Raw genomic sequence first — 16318 nt, forward strand, 5'->3', positions numbered from 1 at the left:
GAACGTGTTTCTGGTTGTGCCGGTTTAATACTTCATGCACTGAAATCTAACCTCGCCCTTTAATCTCAGGCTTTGGTTTGGAGTCGGGCAGATTCAGGAATTCAGTGACAGGGCAAAATAGCACTGTGGCCCTGTTAATGGTTCTTGCTGCAGAGAGATGGAGAGAGTGTCTCTCGTTGCTTAGTTACCGTTCGCTCTTCTGAAGGGTGATGGAATGATGGAACACATCACACATAGTACTTCAAGTCACAACAAGCAGGGAGGGTGGTGACAGGGTGGTGTGTATGTGTGTGCTCGCACTTCTTCCGTTACATGTCTTTGTTGGTAAAACAGTCCCACCAAAACCCACCTTTTCACAGTCTCCTGTTTTTCCCAAATGAGATTAGTGCACACAAACCAGTTTGATCCTTAAAAAAATAAGTAAAAAAACAAAAACACAACACTAAACAAATGTAAAAGAAGCAAGGGAAAGTGCATGTTGACCTTCATGGTACAAGCATCTTTTTTTTTTTTTTTTTTTTTTTAAATAGTTTTTTTTTTTTTTGTGTTGTTTTGTTGGTTGACGCACATTATAGAACTCTGTTGAGGATGTATGTGTCACGTGTGAACAGGGGAGGGATTTGATCCAGGCTGCTTCCCTGAGTTTAATCTGAATTCAGTCTCAATGTAAACTGTACCCATATTCTTCCTAAGTTTTGCTTCAGATCGAAACAACTCAGATTCACAATGTGGTAGAAAAGTTAAAAAAAAAAACATTTTGAATATAAATGCTTGATCTGAATTCTGAGAGCCGGCACAATGTAAACAGTTATGTGAATGATTTCGTTGACGAGTTTGGTCCATAGTGAAAATGAGCTGTTTATTTTGTTAATATGCAGTGTGATGAATGTGAGCTGCATCCAGACCTGATCTAAATTCAGAGAATAGCTTGTGAACAAACAAAACAGAGACATGGAGAGAGTCACTAAAAGGTGAAGACAACGAGAGTTATGGTTCTAAATACCTTTTTAATATCTCATAATCAGAGTTCACAAATTGCATTTCATCTTGTGTTTAGAAAGGTATTCAAATGTAGAGGAATTCGTCTCAGTCTGTACACCATTAGGTTGGGACTCTGAGACAAGTTCTAGCACCCATTTTAGTTGACAGTTGTTTTGTATTGTTTTTTTGCACAAACAAATGGATTGCAGGTAGCTTATTAGAAAGTTTAGTGTTGGCAAAATGTTGAGCCTTAGGTGTATGCAAATCCTAATTTGCATTTATCTTCTACTTGTTCTATGGAACTCGCTGCCCAGGTGCTACAAGTCGGAATGGGAGGTGTCAAGAGATACTAGCACATGCAGGTCAGAACGGGCACAGACTGGATAAGTGAACTGAATACTTGGCAGTGAGAACAGCTCCTGGTTTTGAGGTATATTTAAACATGGCTCGTTTTTCTGTTTCATTCTCTTTTTCTCTCCCAGACACCAGAGCCTGTCTGACTGGATCAGAGAAGCTCAAGCATTAAAATGGGGGACAGCAGGTACTCTAAAATGGCCGCCTCATTAACTGAACTGTTCCATACTTGCGGTTGCTGTGGGTAGAAGATGCTCCTAAAGAGATAGTTCAACATTGAGAACTTCTGTTTATTTTTCGATTTGTCCAAAGTCATGTGAATTTATCCAGTTTCTTTTTTGTGGTTTTGTTTTCAGGTTTGAAGACATCTGAAAGCCTATGAAAGGAGTTCATTCTGCGTTCATTCTCTCAAAATGTTGGGCGTCTCTTTAAGTGCAGCTTCCCTTTCTACCCAAATTCTACAACTACCCACTAAACCAGTAAACCAAGTAAAACACCTCAGCCGATGTGGCAGAGCGGTAGGTCATTTGTGCTTGTGTGATAAGGAGTTTTATTAAATACAGACAACCACTTAAGTTAAAAACATGGTGAGCAAATTCATGCTCTGCACAGTTGAGAGAGAGTCCACTGTATTTGGAAGAGAATATGTACAGCTTTTCCAGTCTCTGCTTGTGTTAATGCTGATGTCTGCATGGTTTTTTTTTTCTGAGGGTGTAGTTACCTGTTGGCAGGACACATGAAGGGTCATTCATTTATCATAGATAATCAGCGAGAGATCGGCTTTAGGTTCCCTCCCCACGCTAAACCATTGATCGCAACACGCTGCACAGCACGTTCGGCAAGCCTTGGAATGGGGTCAGTGACTGACTGAAATCATTCTTCCGCACTAGCTACACATGCTTGGGACTGTGAATCTACATGCTACTATTCTATCAATTCAGTCCTGTTTGGATGCATTTGTAATAAGAACTGAAGTGCTGACTATCAGAAAAAACCTTCTCCAAGTAAAACCACTCCAACACATCGCACCCTGAACTACAGTGAGAACCACTCACTCAGCTAGTGCGCTAAAGCTCGGATGGAATGTACACTTCAGCTAGTGTGCGTAAAAGCGGGAGGCCAGAGTGTACACTTCACCAAGTGCACTTCCACACACGGCACTACACGTTTGCACAGTCATTGTCAGTGGAACAGCAACATCAGGGGAGCAGCCTCAGACCAGCATGGGTTTACATGGTGGGTTAGTATGACAACACATGGGTTGGGTGGTTCGGTGTATTTGTGTCAGTATCTGTAGCTGACCACTGTATGTGCCATGTATGTGTACTGTATATCTGTACGTGTGTTTGTATGCATGTATGTATGTATGTATGTATTCAGTGTATGTAGGAGTGTGCTTGCATGTGCGTGTAGTGGCTGTTTTTCCGTCAGCTCACTCAGTCAACAGTTTAATCTCCTTCGCGAGGAGGGAGTTGATGTTGTAGGCAGGATCAGCTGTGCCTGGGGCATGGCCTATTTCGGTTAGCTCCGCCTCACTCTCACTGGAGGTAGAGCTCGTGCTCATGGTGCTGACGCCGTCAGGGATGGTACAGGTTGCGACAGGTGGGCACACCTCCGGCGGGATACACACTTCGGTGGGGATGCACACCTCAGGTTCGCTGCTGGTCTCACTGGCGCTGGACACCACAGACAGCAACGACATCTTTCGGTTGAGGCGGCTGGGGAGTAGCGACAGGGCGTAGTCTGCCACGATGCCGGCCACGTCCATCCCACAGGCCTGGTCAAAGGCGATGAAGCCCACATTGGCGTTGGCCTCACACACCACGAAGGAGCCGTCGTTGAGCTGTAGCAGATCAATTCCGCACACATCCATGCCCAGGATGTTGGACACCTGCACGGCTAGCTGCTTGCCCTGCTCGCTCAGGGGACACATCATGCCCACACCACCTGGAAAGAAAGAGAAAGAGAATGCCTAGGCGTTAGGATGGTGCCCTGTTTTGTTTAATGTTAGGATTCCTGGGCCACTTGGGTTGGGTTTGATACCCGAGCTTGGCACCCGGGCTCGGCAAGCTGCCATTGTTGGGCTCTTGTGCATTTCATCACTAGTGGGTTGAAGGCGGAGGCCAAATTTCATCCAGGTCTGACACTAATGGTGAATATGGTTGTCTTGTATTTAGATATTAAACTAGATAGCCAAGTTAGGATAACTAAATTATTAGAGTTTTTGACTGAAAAGGTTTAAAGCCAAAGCAGCTGATATATTGACTACTGCATACTCCCCTGATCAGCAGACAAATGCCGCTTTATGGATACATATATACATTTGTATGTACCTTTTATTTGTAAGGTGGTCAGTGTTTGTGTGTGTGTGTCAATATCAACCAAGTCCTGCTTTTTATTATACCCCTCCCAACCCCTGATCATACCAAGGGAGCAGTTGCTCTGCATCCGTCCGTCCGTGGAGCAGCGCAGCATGGACCCAATGACCCTGCCGCCCACAAGCACTACACGCACGTCCCGCCCATGACTCTCCTTTACGTACTCCTGGAACAGGTATGGCGCCTCATGTCGAATCAGGTGACACAGGTCGGCCAGGTGGTGCTTGTCCCTCGCCAGGAACACTGCCTTACCTGCATAGGTGAGAGCACACTTACAGTTCAGGTACTTAAGCAGCATTTGTTTACACTATTCCACAATGGGGGAGGTTAAAACTCCCTTTAGGCCAAATAACATCCCTCTCGATCACACGCTATTCCGGTTTTATTAAACAGCATTGGCACCCAAGCCGTGTTGTGCCGGGTTTTGTGCGATGTAGCCATTATAGGGTCGAGGTTAATAATTGTACAAGACTATTTCTCAACCCCACTCCAGGGAAACCATTACCCCTGCGATGAGGTGGGGCAGCACAGTTGTGTAAGGCATTTTTACACAAGGTAGAATGCCTTCCATCATTTCCAATAACACTTAAATAAGAGACGCCACAGTGTGCATTTGTGTAAGCATGTGGGTGAGGTCTATGGCCTGAAGCAGGTTTTGACCTCAAACACTGGAATTCATCAATGTGTTCAAAAGCTACGGGTGTTTTCTACAGAAAGTGTGGTAGTCTGCACCTTTTACCAACGATTTTTCAGAGTAAAACAGATAACGCAGAACAGACACCACACAAATCCTCAGACTTTAGACCTATTTTGCAGTCTAGTTTCGAACAGTAAAAACTGTAGTAACACTACTCATTTTCAATGATTTTTTTAGCAGCATAACTGGATCAGAGCTGACACTATCAATTTTATACACTCTGTGGAGAAAGTAGAATCAGTCTGGTGAACGTTCTCAGCTGGTTATGGTCAGAGACAGCTGATCTTCATTCTAGCCACTGCTTGAGGTGTGTTGCTCTTCACTGTAATCTGCTTAGCCTTCATTCCCCCCGCCCCACCCCACCAGCAAGCTGTGGGCCTCTTTCCCCCCAGCATGCCCTGGTCTGTTCTTAACTCCTTCATCTGCATGTGGAATGTCAGATGTGCAGCCACTCCCCAAAAAAAAAAAGGTTCAGAGGTCATATGCAACATGCTGATCTGAGAACAGGCATCACTCCCCGAGCCTGCTCTGAACCACGGAGAGCAAAGCTGATTCAAGTCACATAGGGGCTTACCTCTGTGGCCGCGAGCGTTTTTCACCACAACAGGATACCCCAACGGCTCGGCCTCATCGATCATTTTACGGAAGTTGTCATGACCACCTGGAGAGACACAGACACACAAATGTTTACCAACTTTGTAATGACACTCATTTCCATTGTAGTGTGTATGTGAGATTACTAAGCCGTATTGGGGAGAAACAGAGAGTGGTGTGATAAAGTACAGGCAGCATTCTGCCAAACTGATCCTTCTATCGTCACCTCAATGCTGCCATCCCTTCACACACTTGCGCTCAACAGAGGAACGGAGTATGAATCACACACACACACACACACACACACACACACACACACACACACACACACACACACACACACACACACACTATCCAAACAGCTCCAGGGATATTGATCAATCGTGCCATTTGTGCATTTTTTTATTATTAATATTTACTGCCAAGAGGCTGTAAATCATTCAGAAAGATGCAGAATGTCACGGACTGATCTAGTCACGCTCGTATCTGTACATACACTATACAGACAGAAGTATTGGGACACCTGCTTATTTATTGTTTTTTTCTGAAATCAAGAATTTATCTTGATTCTTTAGCTAATGTTGGAGTACTACCCAGGGAAGGCTTGATACAAGATTGCTATGAGGATCTGATTGCATTGAGCGACAATGCATTCAAGTGAGTTCATCCAACAACAGAACACAGTTTTGCTCAATGCTTTTTATTTACACACACACACACACACACACACACACACACACACACACACACACACACACACACACACACAATTGAGGTATCTCAATACCTCAATTAAAAGTTAAGGGTTTTCAAACCCTTTCTTCCATTTTATTTTTTGTGCAACAATGAAGGGTGTTAATTTAAATCTCATCATCAAACACATTCCGGTCTAAATTCCCAAACGCTTTCAAGTGTTCATGTGTGACATTACAGCGCGTTCAAGGTAGAGCAATTACAGATCCCAACCCCAATCATTACTCATAAAGCCGCAAACTACGGAATAGTAACTGGGATAGAATCAATGTTCCAACAAGCCACAAGCCTAATTCCTCATACTGAGTGCTAACAGAGGTTTCGGCTGCCAAAGCGGCGCATGATGTGGCGCTGCTACGAATGCAGAGCAGACAGATGTGCGCTGGACTGCTGCGTGGAAAAAGACGAAGGAAAAAGCGAGTGATTTGTGAGGGCCACAGGGAGGAGAGAGAAGCAGGAAGAAAACTAATTATAACTTGTGCCTTTCTCTCTCTCTCGCTCTCTGTCTGCTCATCTGAGCTGAGAAGAGCAGTTTCGCTAGCCCATACAACGCAGCATCATACAGACTGAAGAGCCACTGCTCTGGCCATGTAGACAGCTAGGGGTCTTCAGCCAAGCTGCAGAGGTTGGTGTTTTGTTTTTTTTTTTACTCCCATGTGGGCTGTGGACACAGCTGGAGTTTCTGGTGGACTCCTATGCAAGCTCTGTACACAATGCTTACTGGTTTCTGTTTTAGTATAGCATTTGAACCCTATTTTGAGCTGCTGCAGCTCCGCTCCGCCCCCCCCCCCCCCCCCAAAACCTCTACATTCTGAAAAGAGCAAGCATGAGAGAGACATGCAGACAGCCACAGAAGCAAATAGCAAATGTCAGACAGCCCCACGTCACTGAAGCAGCTGCCTCTCGGTCTCTGTTTTTATTCAGATGGTCATGAGTTCTCCCCGCTCTCCCTCCAAACAGAGCCCTGTTACATAAACAGCTCATGCACATCTGCGCATGTGTGGATGAGGATGTGCGCGTGTATGTGTGGAGGATTTGGAGGATTTGTCCAAAATGGTTCTAAAGCTTTGTAATTGTTTATAAGAGTGGATTAAAAAAAAAATAAAAAAATTGTATATATATAAAAAGCTGGCTCACATTTATTAAGTATTTTTAACTGGATCCCCCTTCTTACAGCAACACTACATCTTTATCACAGGAGCTGTCCTGTATAAAGGCCCATGTTTCTGCAGCACCATGATAAAATCTGTTTTGCATTTTAGAATACAAGTAAACATTACAACATGGAAGAGCTGACGCGCTCACAAATTCTGTCAACTTAATAATGAATCAGTACAGTCACTCTGTAGGCCGGCCTCTTACAAGGTTCTCTTATGATGGACTGCATTTTTCGCTGACTCCTACATAGATTTTTGTGCTGAGCTAGCAGCTGTCTTACTTGAGTCTTTGTTGTTCTTTTTTTCAGTTCTCTTTCCACCACTAGAGCTGCTGAAATGAAAGTGGGTGTGTTGTGTTTGTGGAGTTATGAGGTGTGTGCTGAATGTGAATCACTACAAATTTCAGTAATGATGGTGTGTGCACATGTTCTATTTGGACAAACTATGTTGATGCCTGCTCATTTATTGCTTCATCCGAAATCAAGGTTATTAAAAAGCAGTGTCCTGCTTCTGATTCATCTACTGTCCAGAGAAGGCTTTCTATTAGATGAACACTAAATGCTAAATACTGGGCATGTGTGTGTTTGAGAAATCTAAATGCTGACCGTAGGAATAGGTATCAGGCAACGGGACTCCATGGCCAGCCAGCTCCTGGAAGGTCCAGAACTTGTTGACGCAATTGAGGATTGCCTGGGGCCGGTTCACCAGGCGGCAGCCCATCTTCTCAAGGTGCCTCAGAACAGTGATGTCACTGTCGGACTGCACCCACGGAGTTGGCACACGCACCACAGCTACCTGGGGGTATGACGTCACCACCTCCTGCCCCACCCGTAGACCTGAGAGAGAGAGGAATCAGTAAGCACATTTTTTACAAACGCACACAAGCATTATATACAAAACAAGTTGCATTCAAGTTTTTATATTTTTAATATAATAACAGGCATTATTTATTAGTACATTATCTGAACGAGTAAAAATGTTATTAATGTAAAGACAAAGGGCTTGTAAACAACTAAGTGGTAGAACCGAAGTCCACCCATTATGTTAAGTAAACGCTCCTTATAGCTGATCTCTGCCTTTGCATAATAATTTGAACTGTGGCAGGTTTTAAATAAAGTAAATTTGATTAATGGCTTAAAAAGGTGTGTGTGTGTGTGTGTGTGTAATATATATATATATATATATAAAAAACACATGGTAACAACTGATTTTAAGTATTTATTCTTTATTTACTGTTACATGTTGCTTTAGCTTTGTCATGACTTGATCGTTAACTGTAATTTGTTTAAGACTTCTGTACTCTTTAATGCTGTATCTGTAAATCTTGCGCAGCCAGACGGTGCTGTGTGAAGGATTGTGGACATGTATCTAAGCAACACCTAGGAGATGGCTGCGCCCTAGATTTGGACTACTGCCCTCCCTCTGGCACATAGACACAAACAAACACAGCCTCTTTCTCTTTCTTTGTTGCCATGCCAAATGAGCTGGCGAGAAACACACACACACACACACACACACACACACACACACACACACACACACACACACACACTTTGACATCTTCAGTCTCCTCCAGAGTCGTTATACAACACCACAGAATGTTTTAGTCTTTCTCGCCATTTCTCTGCACTGACCCACTAACCCAGATCCTTCTGCTCAGTGTTTTAATGCTTTAATTACCTTCTCAGCTGTATTCAACACCTCATATTCATCATCAGTGTGCTTTAATTACACACAGACAGAAGAGAGGGCACAGGAGTTTCCAGATCGAAAGGCTACTCAGGATCTACCCTACCAGTCGACCCCCCACTGCATTGTTCAGTTTCATTACAGGGTAAATTGATCAGAGAAATAAGGAACCGTCTTGTGACGTGAAGTGCTGAGGACATGGCAGTTGTGTAAACATAATATGAAGTTGCTACGATTCCTCTCATTAAACCTCCTCCACCTTCCACACAGAGACCAAGATCATTAATGACACAATGCCTGCTACCGGGAGGGAGGGGGCGGGGAGTGCACCTAGGCGAGGTCAGCTATTACTGAGAATGGAGAACGCTTCACCTTCTAAAGCATGCACACACCCCATCTCTGGGATGCTTTTTAAATACATTCACACTCATGCATTTTCTTCCTCACTGAGTATTGATGAAAAAACAATTTTGGCACCATTAAAAAAAATCTTTGTGTAGAGTGTAGCTACGCTCATTCACATGCAGGAAGGTTCACCTTATTGCTTAAGATGATCAATCTCAGTAAACTAGTGGCATCATTTAATCATTTTAGTGAGGCTATTATTTGATACCATGAGATGTAGAAAACATGGAGGCTGTGGTTGGTTCTACAGAAATAAAAGCCAATATCGCCCACCAAGTTGTGAAATGTGCACCCTGCCCCCTTCTCCCAGACCAAGCGTGTCTCAGGCCACCTTCATTGAGCTTCACAGTGCAGACGCAAAGTGGATTTTCCCACTGGATACCCAGTTTGTCCAGCAAGTGTAATGTTTCAGCAGTAAAGATGCTGTTCCAGCCAAGGCTGTCAAGTGCAGTTCGTTTCTAGCCAATGCTGTCGATCACTTAATTCTTAAGGGTAACCCCGCCTTCTTACAATATAGCAGAATAATGCTTAAAAACTGATGGAATTAGACACTGAGGAGGGAAAGACAGTAGAGGAGAAAAATGAGATGGCTGGTTTGTCACTAAAACATATGGGGATGGGCGGAGCTACACACCTCACTGCAACCAACCAGACCTGTGGTGGCTTCGCTTTTGGGAGACGTTTCTCGGTCCATGTTTTTCTACAGTCATTGTTCGATGCCTCGAATGACCACCATCAGCCATTCTGCTATACATCAGACAACATTGGGCTTTATGTTTTTGTGCGTTCTTATAATCAAACATGCAAAATCCTGCAGTGGCTTTAGAGCTTCCTACCCCACTCAATGACGGCCCTGACAGACACTGCGGCTCGTCTTTCTAGCACAAAACGCTGCCTCTGCATGCTGCTGCTTCTGATGCAACCCTGCTGGCACATGCTCAGATTTGAACTCACTGAGCAGGAGGGACCTAAAGAATACACGTCGTGTGTCCATGCACGTGTGGATGTGTGTGTTTTGACTGCTCAGCAATACAAGTAGTTAAATCAGTCACAAGTTCTCTGCGGTTCTGAAAGAATCAGGCGCATTCAGATGGTAAAATCATCTGTGGCCACATCCCCAACTACCCACCCCCCACCCCCCAGGCTACTGCCCCTTTCTCTCAGTCTCTCTCTCTCTCCCTCTCTCATGCTCCCTTTCTCTCCAGCTCCCCTTCCCTCCCACTCCCCCCACCAATCCCCTGAGGCTTCTCTTTCTGCAGCAGCTGTTGCTTTATGATTGGTGCTTACACGTGTGTATTTTGGCCGTGTTAAAAGCTCAGGTTTTGGGAACCTTCAGCATTTCATCACGGACAATGCGCATTGAACATACATGCATGCATGCATGCTCACAGACAATCCATGCCAAAAAAGTGCACCACGTCACTTGAGAGGTGGGGCGCTGCGTGGGCCACGTGTACACACATGGCTCTTATAAAAAAATAAACTTCTTACAATGGTGTCTTCTGTTTACAATGATCAGATGAACGAACAGACACACCTGTATGCTGCAAGTCCTTTCGAGTCTCTGACGCTAACAGGAGCTTAAGCTGGTGTTTGTCTTTCACATAAGTGGGCCTATTACACAAAGCATCAAATGCATATGCAAGTTTGCAACTTATAAAAAATAAATAAAAAGAAAGTGCTACAAAGGGTTCTTTGTGCAACACCTTAGATGAACCACTTTAAGGAGCTGTGAGTGTGAAGAACCTTAAAATTGGTTTTAGAAAAATAGCTTTTCAATGGCATCACTCAATGAACCATCTTTATTGGTTCCTCTTAAAAATAAAAGGTGGTTCTTTTAAAAAACACCTCCACTGAAAGAGTATTTAGGGATGCAAATCTGATTCTATGGAACTGCTCCAAAGTACCCCAAGGGACATTTAATTTCAGTCACCCAACTTTATTGACAACTCTGCTTTCCCTCACCAGAGAACCTGATAAACACACTCTTGCAAATGATCCAATTGGGGTTTTAATCCCATGACTGTATGTGAGAGGAAGTACTAAACCCATGACTATGGAAGCATCTTCTCCTGCTGGCTTGCTGTACCCAATCCAGAAGTAACAACAAAGCAGTGTTACATTTCCCATCCACTGGAGGAATGGTCATCACTGCTATATTGCAGTCCACTCGTGATGCACCACTTACTCCCTCTCAGCGGCGTGTTGACACAAACACACACGCACCCAGCTTCCTAGCATCTATACCAGGATGTGAAATGCCCACCGTCACAAGTCTCAAATGAGTGGTGACTGCTTTGCTTGGTTTCACAGCACGTTCTCCTGCCTACTGAACGCACATGCTGCATAGTTACAGCTGAGAGTCAGGTTCCAGCCCCAGTTGTGCAACGTGCAGTCCACAGCATGTGGACCCTGGTTCACACTGGGATACGTTTGAAGTAAAATACTTAAAAACATGCACATGTACGAATGCAAAACTCATTTAATTCTGGAGTATTGTGCTCAAATTTTAACAACTATGGTTTTGCTAATGAAGTAAGGTTTGGCAACCACAGCCTACTGTTAATAAACTGCGCAGCCTGGTGGAAGACCTGTTTACTGTGAATATTATTATTCATTAATTAAGCATTGCTATATTGTGTTTTGTCCAATAAGTCACTCACAGCTGCCCACTACAGTGATTCGCCCACCATGAATGGCATCTTAAACACATCACTCTGATTTATAATCTGATTTTCTGATATTTTCCTAATCAAACTCGTTACGGAAATTCAGCTTTGCTAGTTGACCTTGCCAAGGTTGAAAGCAGGACTTTAAATATGCGTCTCCTATTGATGACGTAAAGTAGCCGAATGTAGAGCCACCGGAGATCATAAATCCCAGGGCTGACCAACTGTCCGCTGGCCTAATCTCATGAATACTGTCCACACGCTTAATCTGACCTCCCTAGGATCCAGGCCAGAAGATTACCCTCAAAAAACACATACACTTGCGGTCCTGATTACACACCTCCTGCAGGTGCTGTGCTGTCGTGCGATCTCGACAGCAGCCTGCCTTTGATTCATGTCTGGGCGGATATGATTTGCTAGTCGGAAACAGGCAAAGCGCCCGCTCCCCAGAGAGGTGTGGCATGGAGTCCAGGTGACGGAATCATCCGGATATGGAGGGTACAACAGGCGTTGAGTCAGATGCACACCAATGCGAAGACACTCCCCACGTTTAAATAGTGAATTAATGATACTTACTGAGACTATACTCTCAATATCTAACTTTATTTCACTTACAATGACGAACCCATGGCAAAGCACCAGATCGCAATGACTTGCAAGACAACTAATAGGATTTAATTTGGGTTAAGGCAAACATGTCCACTGTTAAAAGTGTAGAAAAGTCGAGAAACTGAGATTTTTCCATTTTGAAACCACGAGGAAATCTCTTAAGGTGCCTTGTGGAACCTTGGAGGTTTTTGGAAGAAAAAAAAAAAAAAAAGATTCCTTAAAATTGTATCTTGCTTGATTAAGAAGTTGGATTTATCTTTACTACACTATTTGAATTTGGACATTTGCATCCAGGATTTGCTGATAATTTGTGGAAGCCATTCTTTCAATATTACCAACGCCACTGGTGGAAACAACCATAAAGCGTGAGAAATTCCCCCAATTCAATGAAACACCCTTTCCATGAAATGCAGTTCTGTTTATTCTTCAATCAATTACAGCAAAATATTTCTATTTTTAATTTTACTGGTCCACAGTGTTTCCACAGTGACTTCTTTAGAACCTCTTTCTGTAGCATACCTTAAACACTTCATTTTGTTAAATCAGTTACAGTCTCCTTATGACGCTTGACCACCCTTTGGACTCAGCCTAACCTTCATGCAGGTTTGTGGCAGTCAAATGGGGGTCTTATCAGCATACATGCAGTTTTCTCCAAACGTTTTCTTGGTATTCCAGAGCTCATCTTCACCTCCCCAAACTTTTGCTAATTTCTGAGCCCTCTTCAAAAAAAAAAACAAAAAAAAACATTAAAAATCTGAACCTTTGCAACACTGAGGGTGTTCAACAGCAGCTGTACTGATGATTTTCATTATGTCATTTATGCAATTGGATTTATTCAACTTATTTTTATTAGCCACAGAGGCTGTATTACATCTCAATGTTGTTGTTTGTTTTTTTTTAAAAGGTGTCATTTGACCAAGTGTGCCCAAATATTTGCATACAGCTTTAACACAGTGAATGGTGAGTACTGTTGTGAGTGACATCTGAGCTTGAGCTGTCTGTGGTCAGATGGGATCTAACTAAGTATTGACAGCTAGGACGCAGGACAGCTAATCAGCCAGTCTGGCTGACAATCTAGGTTGCACATTAACAGCTACATAAAACGATAACACCAATGGCACGTTGTTAATCCCAATTAATAATACAAGTAATTGTCAACTAACATTTCATGACCCTACTCCTGCTCCTCCATGGCATCAACAAAACACTTCAAACAATAACCCAACAACAACCTTTCCCTACCAAACTTCACACCAGTGACGCCGCTTACTCTTGTTTTGCGGTTCAGATGGACAGATACTGCACTTCTCCTTCGGCCTGTGAAATCTCACTGCTCCTGATTCATCTCTCCCTCTCTCTGCTGAGAAAATGAATCAGGCATTTTTATTTCAAAGCTTTCCACCGTCTTGTTTTGCTAGAAAACCGCAACATGAAGGAGTCATGAGATTAACATTGCCATGTTACCCCAGTTCGTTACAGGAGGCAGACACTGTTGTACACTGGGTAATAATCGGCCTTTTTTAACTTGAACACTGGCTTCTTCACACACACACACACACACACACACACACACACACACACAGACACAGACACAGACACAGACACGGCTGTTTAGACTCCATATGCATGTGAGAGCTTCTATGATCACTGACCCTACGCATCCAGTGACCGAGGGTCTTCTACAGAACCAGTGTGGGCCTTAATTAAGAATGTGTTTCACTGTTTGATGATCCACTATATGGACAAAAGTATTGGGACACCCACACAAGCTTCTATCCCATTCCCTTATCCTACATCCCATTCTAAATCCAAAGGCATTCATATAGACTTGCCCCCACCACCCCCTGCAGCTATAACAGCAGGTTGGCGACCTTATCCACTATGCAGAGGGGCGATGTTACACCTGTCATATCCGTAGAGCCCTGTACCATCCCAGCCTGCCACATCGCGTCGTATCCTTATTGTTTGTAGATCGTCTAAATCAATTAAACACATTAAGCTGATATTATTTGGCCTTTTATTCGTTTAAATCAGACTTTCTGGTTGCCTTCAACTAGACAATGACTGTAAAAGGATTTCCCCCAACAGCAGTGGACATAAAGGCAGTGTTATTTAGGGTCTGTGAGGGTCGTTAGACTGGTCCTGAATGGCGCGCGCCATTGCTGTTTGTGCAGATGCAGCTTTCTCTCTGGCTGCGTCCAAAATGAATGACCCACGAGCGCTTATACCTCGCAAACTACACGAATTATGTTTTTTATACTCGTTTAATATGGTATTACAAAGGGTACAGCAGAAGATCCAATGATGGACCACCGTTAGCAGCACATCCAGCAGTGCACCATGTGTAGGGCAGTAGCTGTAGCTGCGCGGTTTTGGACGCAGCCCCCGTGCGTGGCGGACACTCGTGACCCTACACGTTAACTAGATAAAGAGCCATCTCGTTTATTTGGGCTCGCAAATAATAAAACAGCCGTTTTTAACCGCTCGTCTGTTGCTCACGCTGTATTTGTCTGCATTTGGGGACAAAATGGTCGCCGCATCCAGCATCCCTGGCGCTTGTATGCGATGCTGACTGAAAACTAGGTTAGGCGGTCACTGTCACACAGCTTAGCATGAAGCTAGCCAGGCAGGCTAAGTGCATCCTCACTCACAGCCACACTGCATCCGTTCATTCAGCAAATAAACAAACCACACATGCTGCAGCTAGCTAGCTCCCCTCAGCTAGACTGAGCTAGGTTAGGCTTCAGACTGCGCCCGTTGAATTCACCGGGAGGATAAATATGTATATGAGCGTCGTGTTTACCTAGTTGTCCATCGGTGATGGTGATCACGATCTCGTCCATTAACAGATAGCGGAATTCAACGTCGTCCTCCACACAGCGCTCCTTCAGAGCCCGCAGGATCTGGACTTGGGGATACTCCTGGCTGATGCGCCGATCGGTCACAAACCACACCCGGGAGCACATGGTTAATATCAAACTAAAAACTGCTTCAGATGTAAAAGATAGACGTTAAAAAAAGAAGCTTTAGCCTCGAGACACCGTGAGTAGTTTGCGGGCGCGCGGGATCCGGGGTCGGGTCGCGACGGGAGAATAAAGCCGGGAGCCAAAACAAAACAATGGGGATGCAGCAGCAGCAGCTGCGGCGGCGGCGGCGGCGGCGCTTCGGGCTAACTGTGTTAGCTGGACCGATCAAGCCACGCTCTCGCTAGTTTTCCGTCCCTGGCTGCCAGTTTCTCCCGTCTCACCCGATCCAGGATCCCCCAAAACGGCCGATGTAAAATGTTGAGATAAAACGCGGAATAAAGCCGCTCTGCTTTCAAAACACGCGAGCTGTCGCGCCCTGCTCTGAAGCTATCGGCCGATAGCCCCCAACGAGGGCAAGAGCTGCACGCCCCGTCCACAGAGCGAAAACAAAAGCCTCAGCGATGCCGTGCCCGACTCACGCTCTCACACACGCGCGCGCGCGCTACCGGTGTGGATGAAATTTTCAACAAAATGGTGGAGAGGTAGACACCGAGAAGGCGGATCGTCGGCGTCCTCGCCTCTCTGATGGATGATGCTACCGCGCTGTCCGAGCGAACCCCGAGCTATCTACGGCTCACAGTGCTGAACGGCTCGGTAAACCTGCACGCTTATTTGCAACCCGCGATTTTCCTCAAGCACGCGCTTGGTTCGCCACTCTGGCTTCGCAAACACAAAAAAAGAACGCCGACCAATGAGAGTCGTCGCCTGGCTCCGCTGCCGGCCAATCACGGACGCCTCTGCGCCGGCGATTGGAGCGCCTGGACCAATCAGAGCAGTTAATGCGCGGAGGCTCGCGTGTCTAAGGCAGCCTTTGAGCGAATGGAGAGAGGTGCTGCTCCGCGTTGTGTTTTTTTGGCGCGTGACGAGAGGGGGCGTACCGGGAGCGCGCGCTCTTCCCCAGAACCGGTTCAGACCGGGTTTGGGCGGGTTTGGGGTCTCACTTTATGCTGCTGAAGTCTACAGAAGTAAAACAGAGGGAAGATCCGTGGCTGCGTTACGAGGACAC

General features: G+C 45.0%; 1 protein-coding gene across 1 annotated transcript; it reads right to left on the reverse strand.

The window, feature by feature from the left end:
- Positions 1 to 987: 987 nt before the first annotated feature.
- On the reverse strand, positions 988 to 16052 carry rimkla (ribosomal modification protein rimK-like family member A). The gene is made up of 5 exons (XM_072681630.1): positions 15090 to 16052; positions 7520 to 7750; positions 4985 to 5071; positions 3762 to 3965; positions 988 to 3282 (listed from the first exon to the last, which is right to left on the reverse strand). The coding sequence occupies exons 1-5, from the start codon at positions 15250 to 15252 to the stop codon at positions 2768 to 2770; spliced, it is 1200 nt and encodes a 399-aa protein (XP_072537731.1). The 5' UTR covers positions 15253 to 16052; the 3' UTR covers positions 988 to 2767.
- Between the last annotated feature and the right edge of the window lie 266 nt (positions 16053 to 16318).

This window comes from Salminus brasiliensis, chromosome 6 (genome assembly GCF_030463535.1).
Source record: "Salminus brasiliensis chromosome 6, fSalBra1.hap2, whole genome shotgun sequence".
Lineage (NCBI taxonomy): Eukaryota > Metazoa > Chordata > Actinopteri > Characiformes > Bryconidae > Salminus > Salminus brasiliensis.

Excerpts from the sequence above, each read along its gene's own strand:
- rimkla (XM_072681630.1), bottom strand. The coding sequence starts at position 15,252 with ATGTGCTCCCGGGTGTGGTTTGTGACCGATCGGCGCATCAGCCAGGAG. Across the intron at positions 7,751-15,089 it reads CATCACCGATGGACAACTAG|GTCTACGGGTGGGGCAGGAG; the intron begins GTAAACACGACG and ends TCTCTCTCTCAG. Across the intron at positions 5,072-7,519 it reads GCCTGATACCTATTCCTACG|GTGGTCATGACAACTTCCGT; the intron begins GTCAGCATTTAG and ends GTGTCTCTCCAG.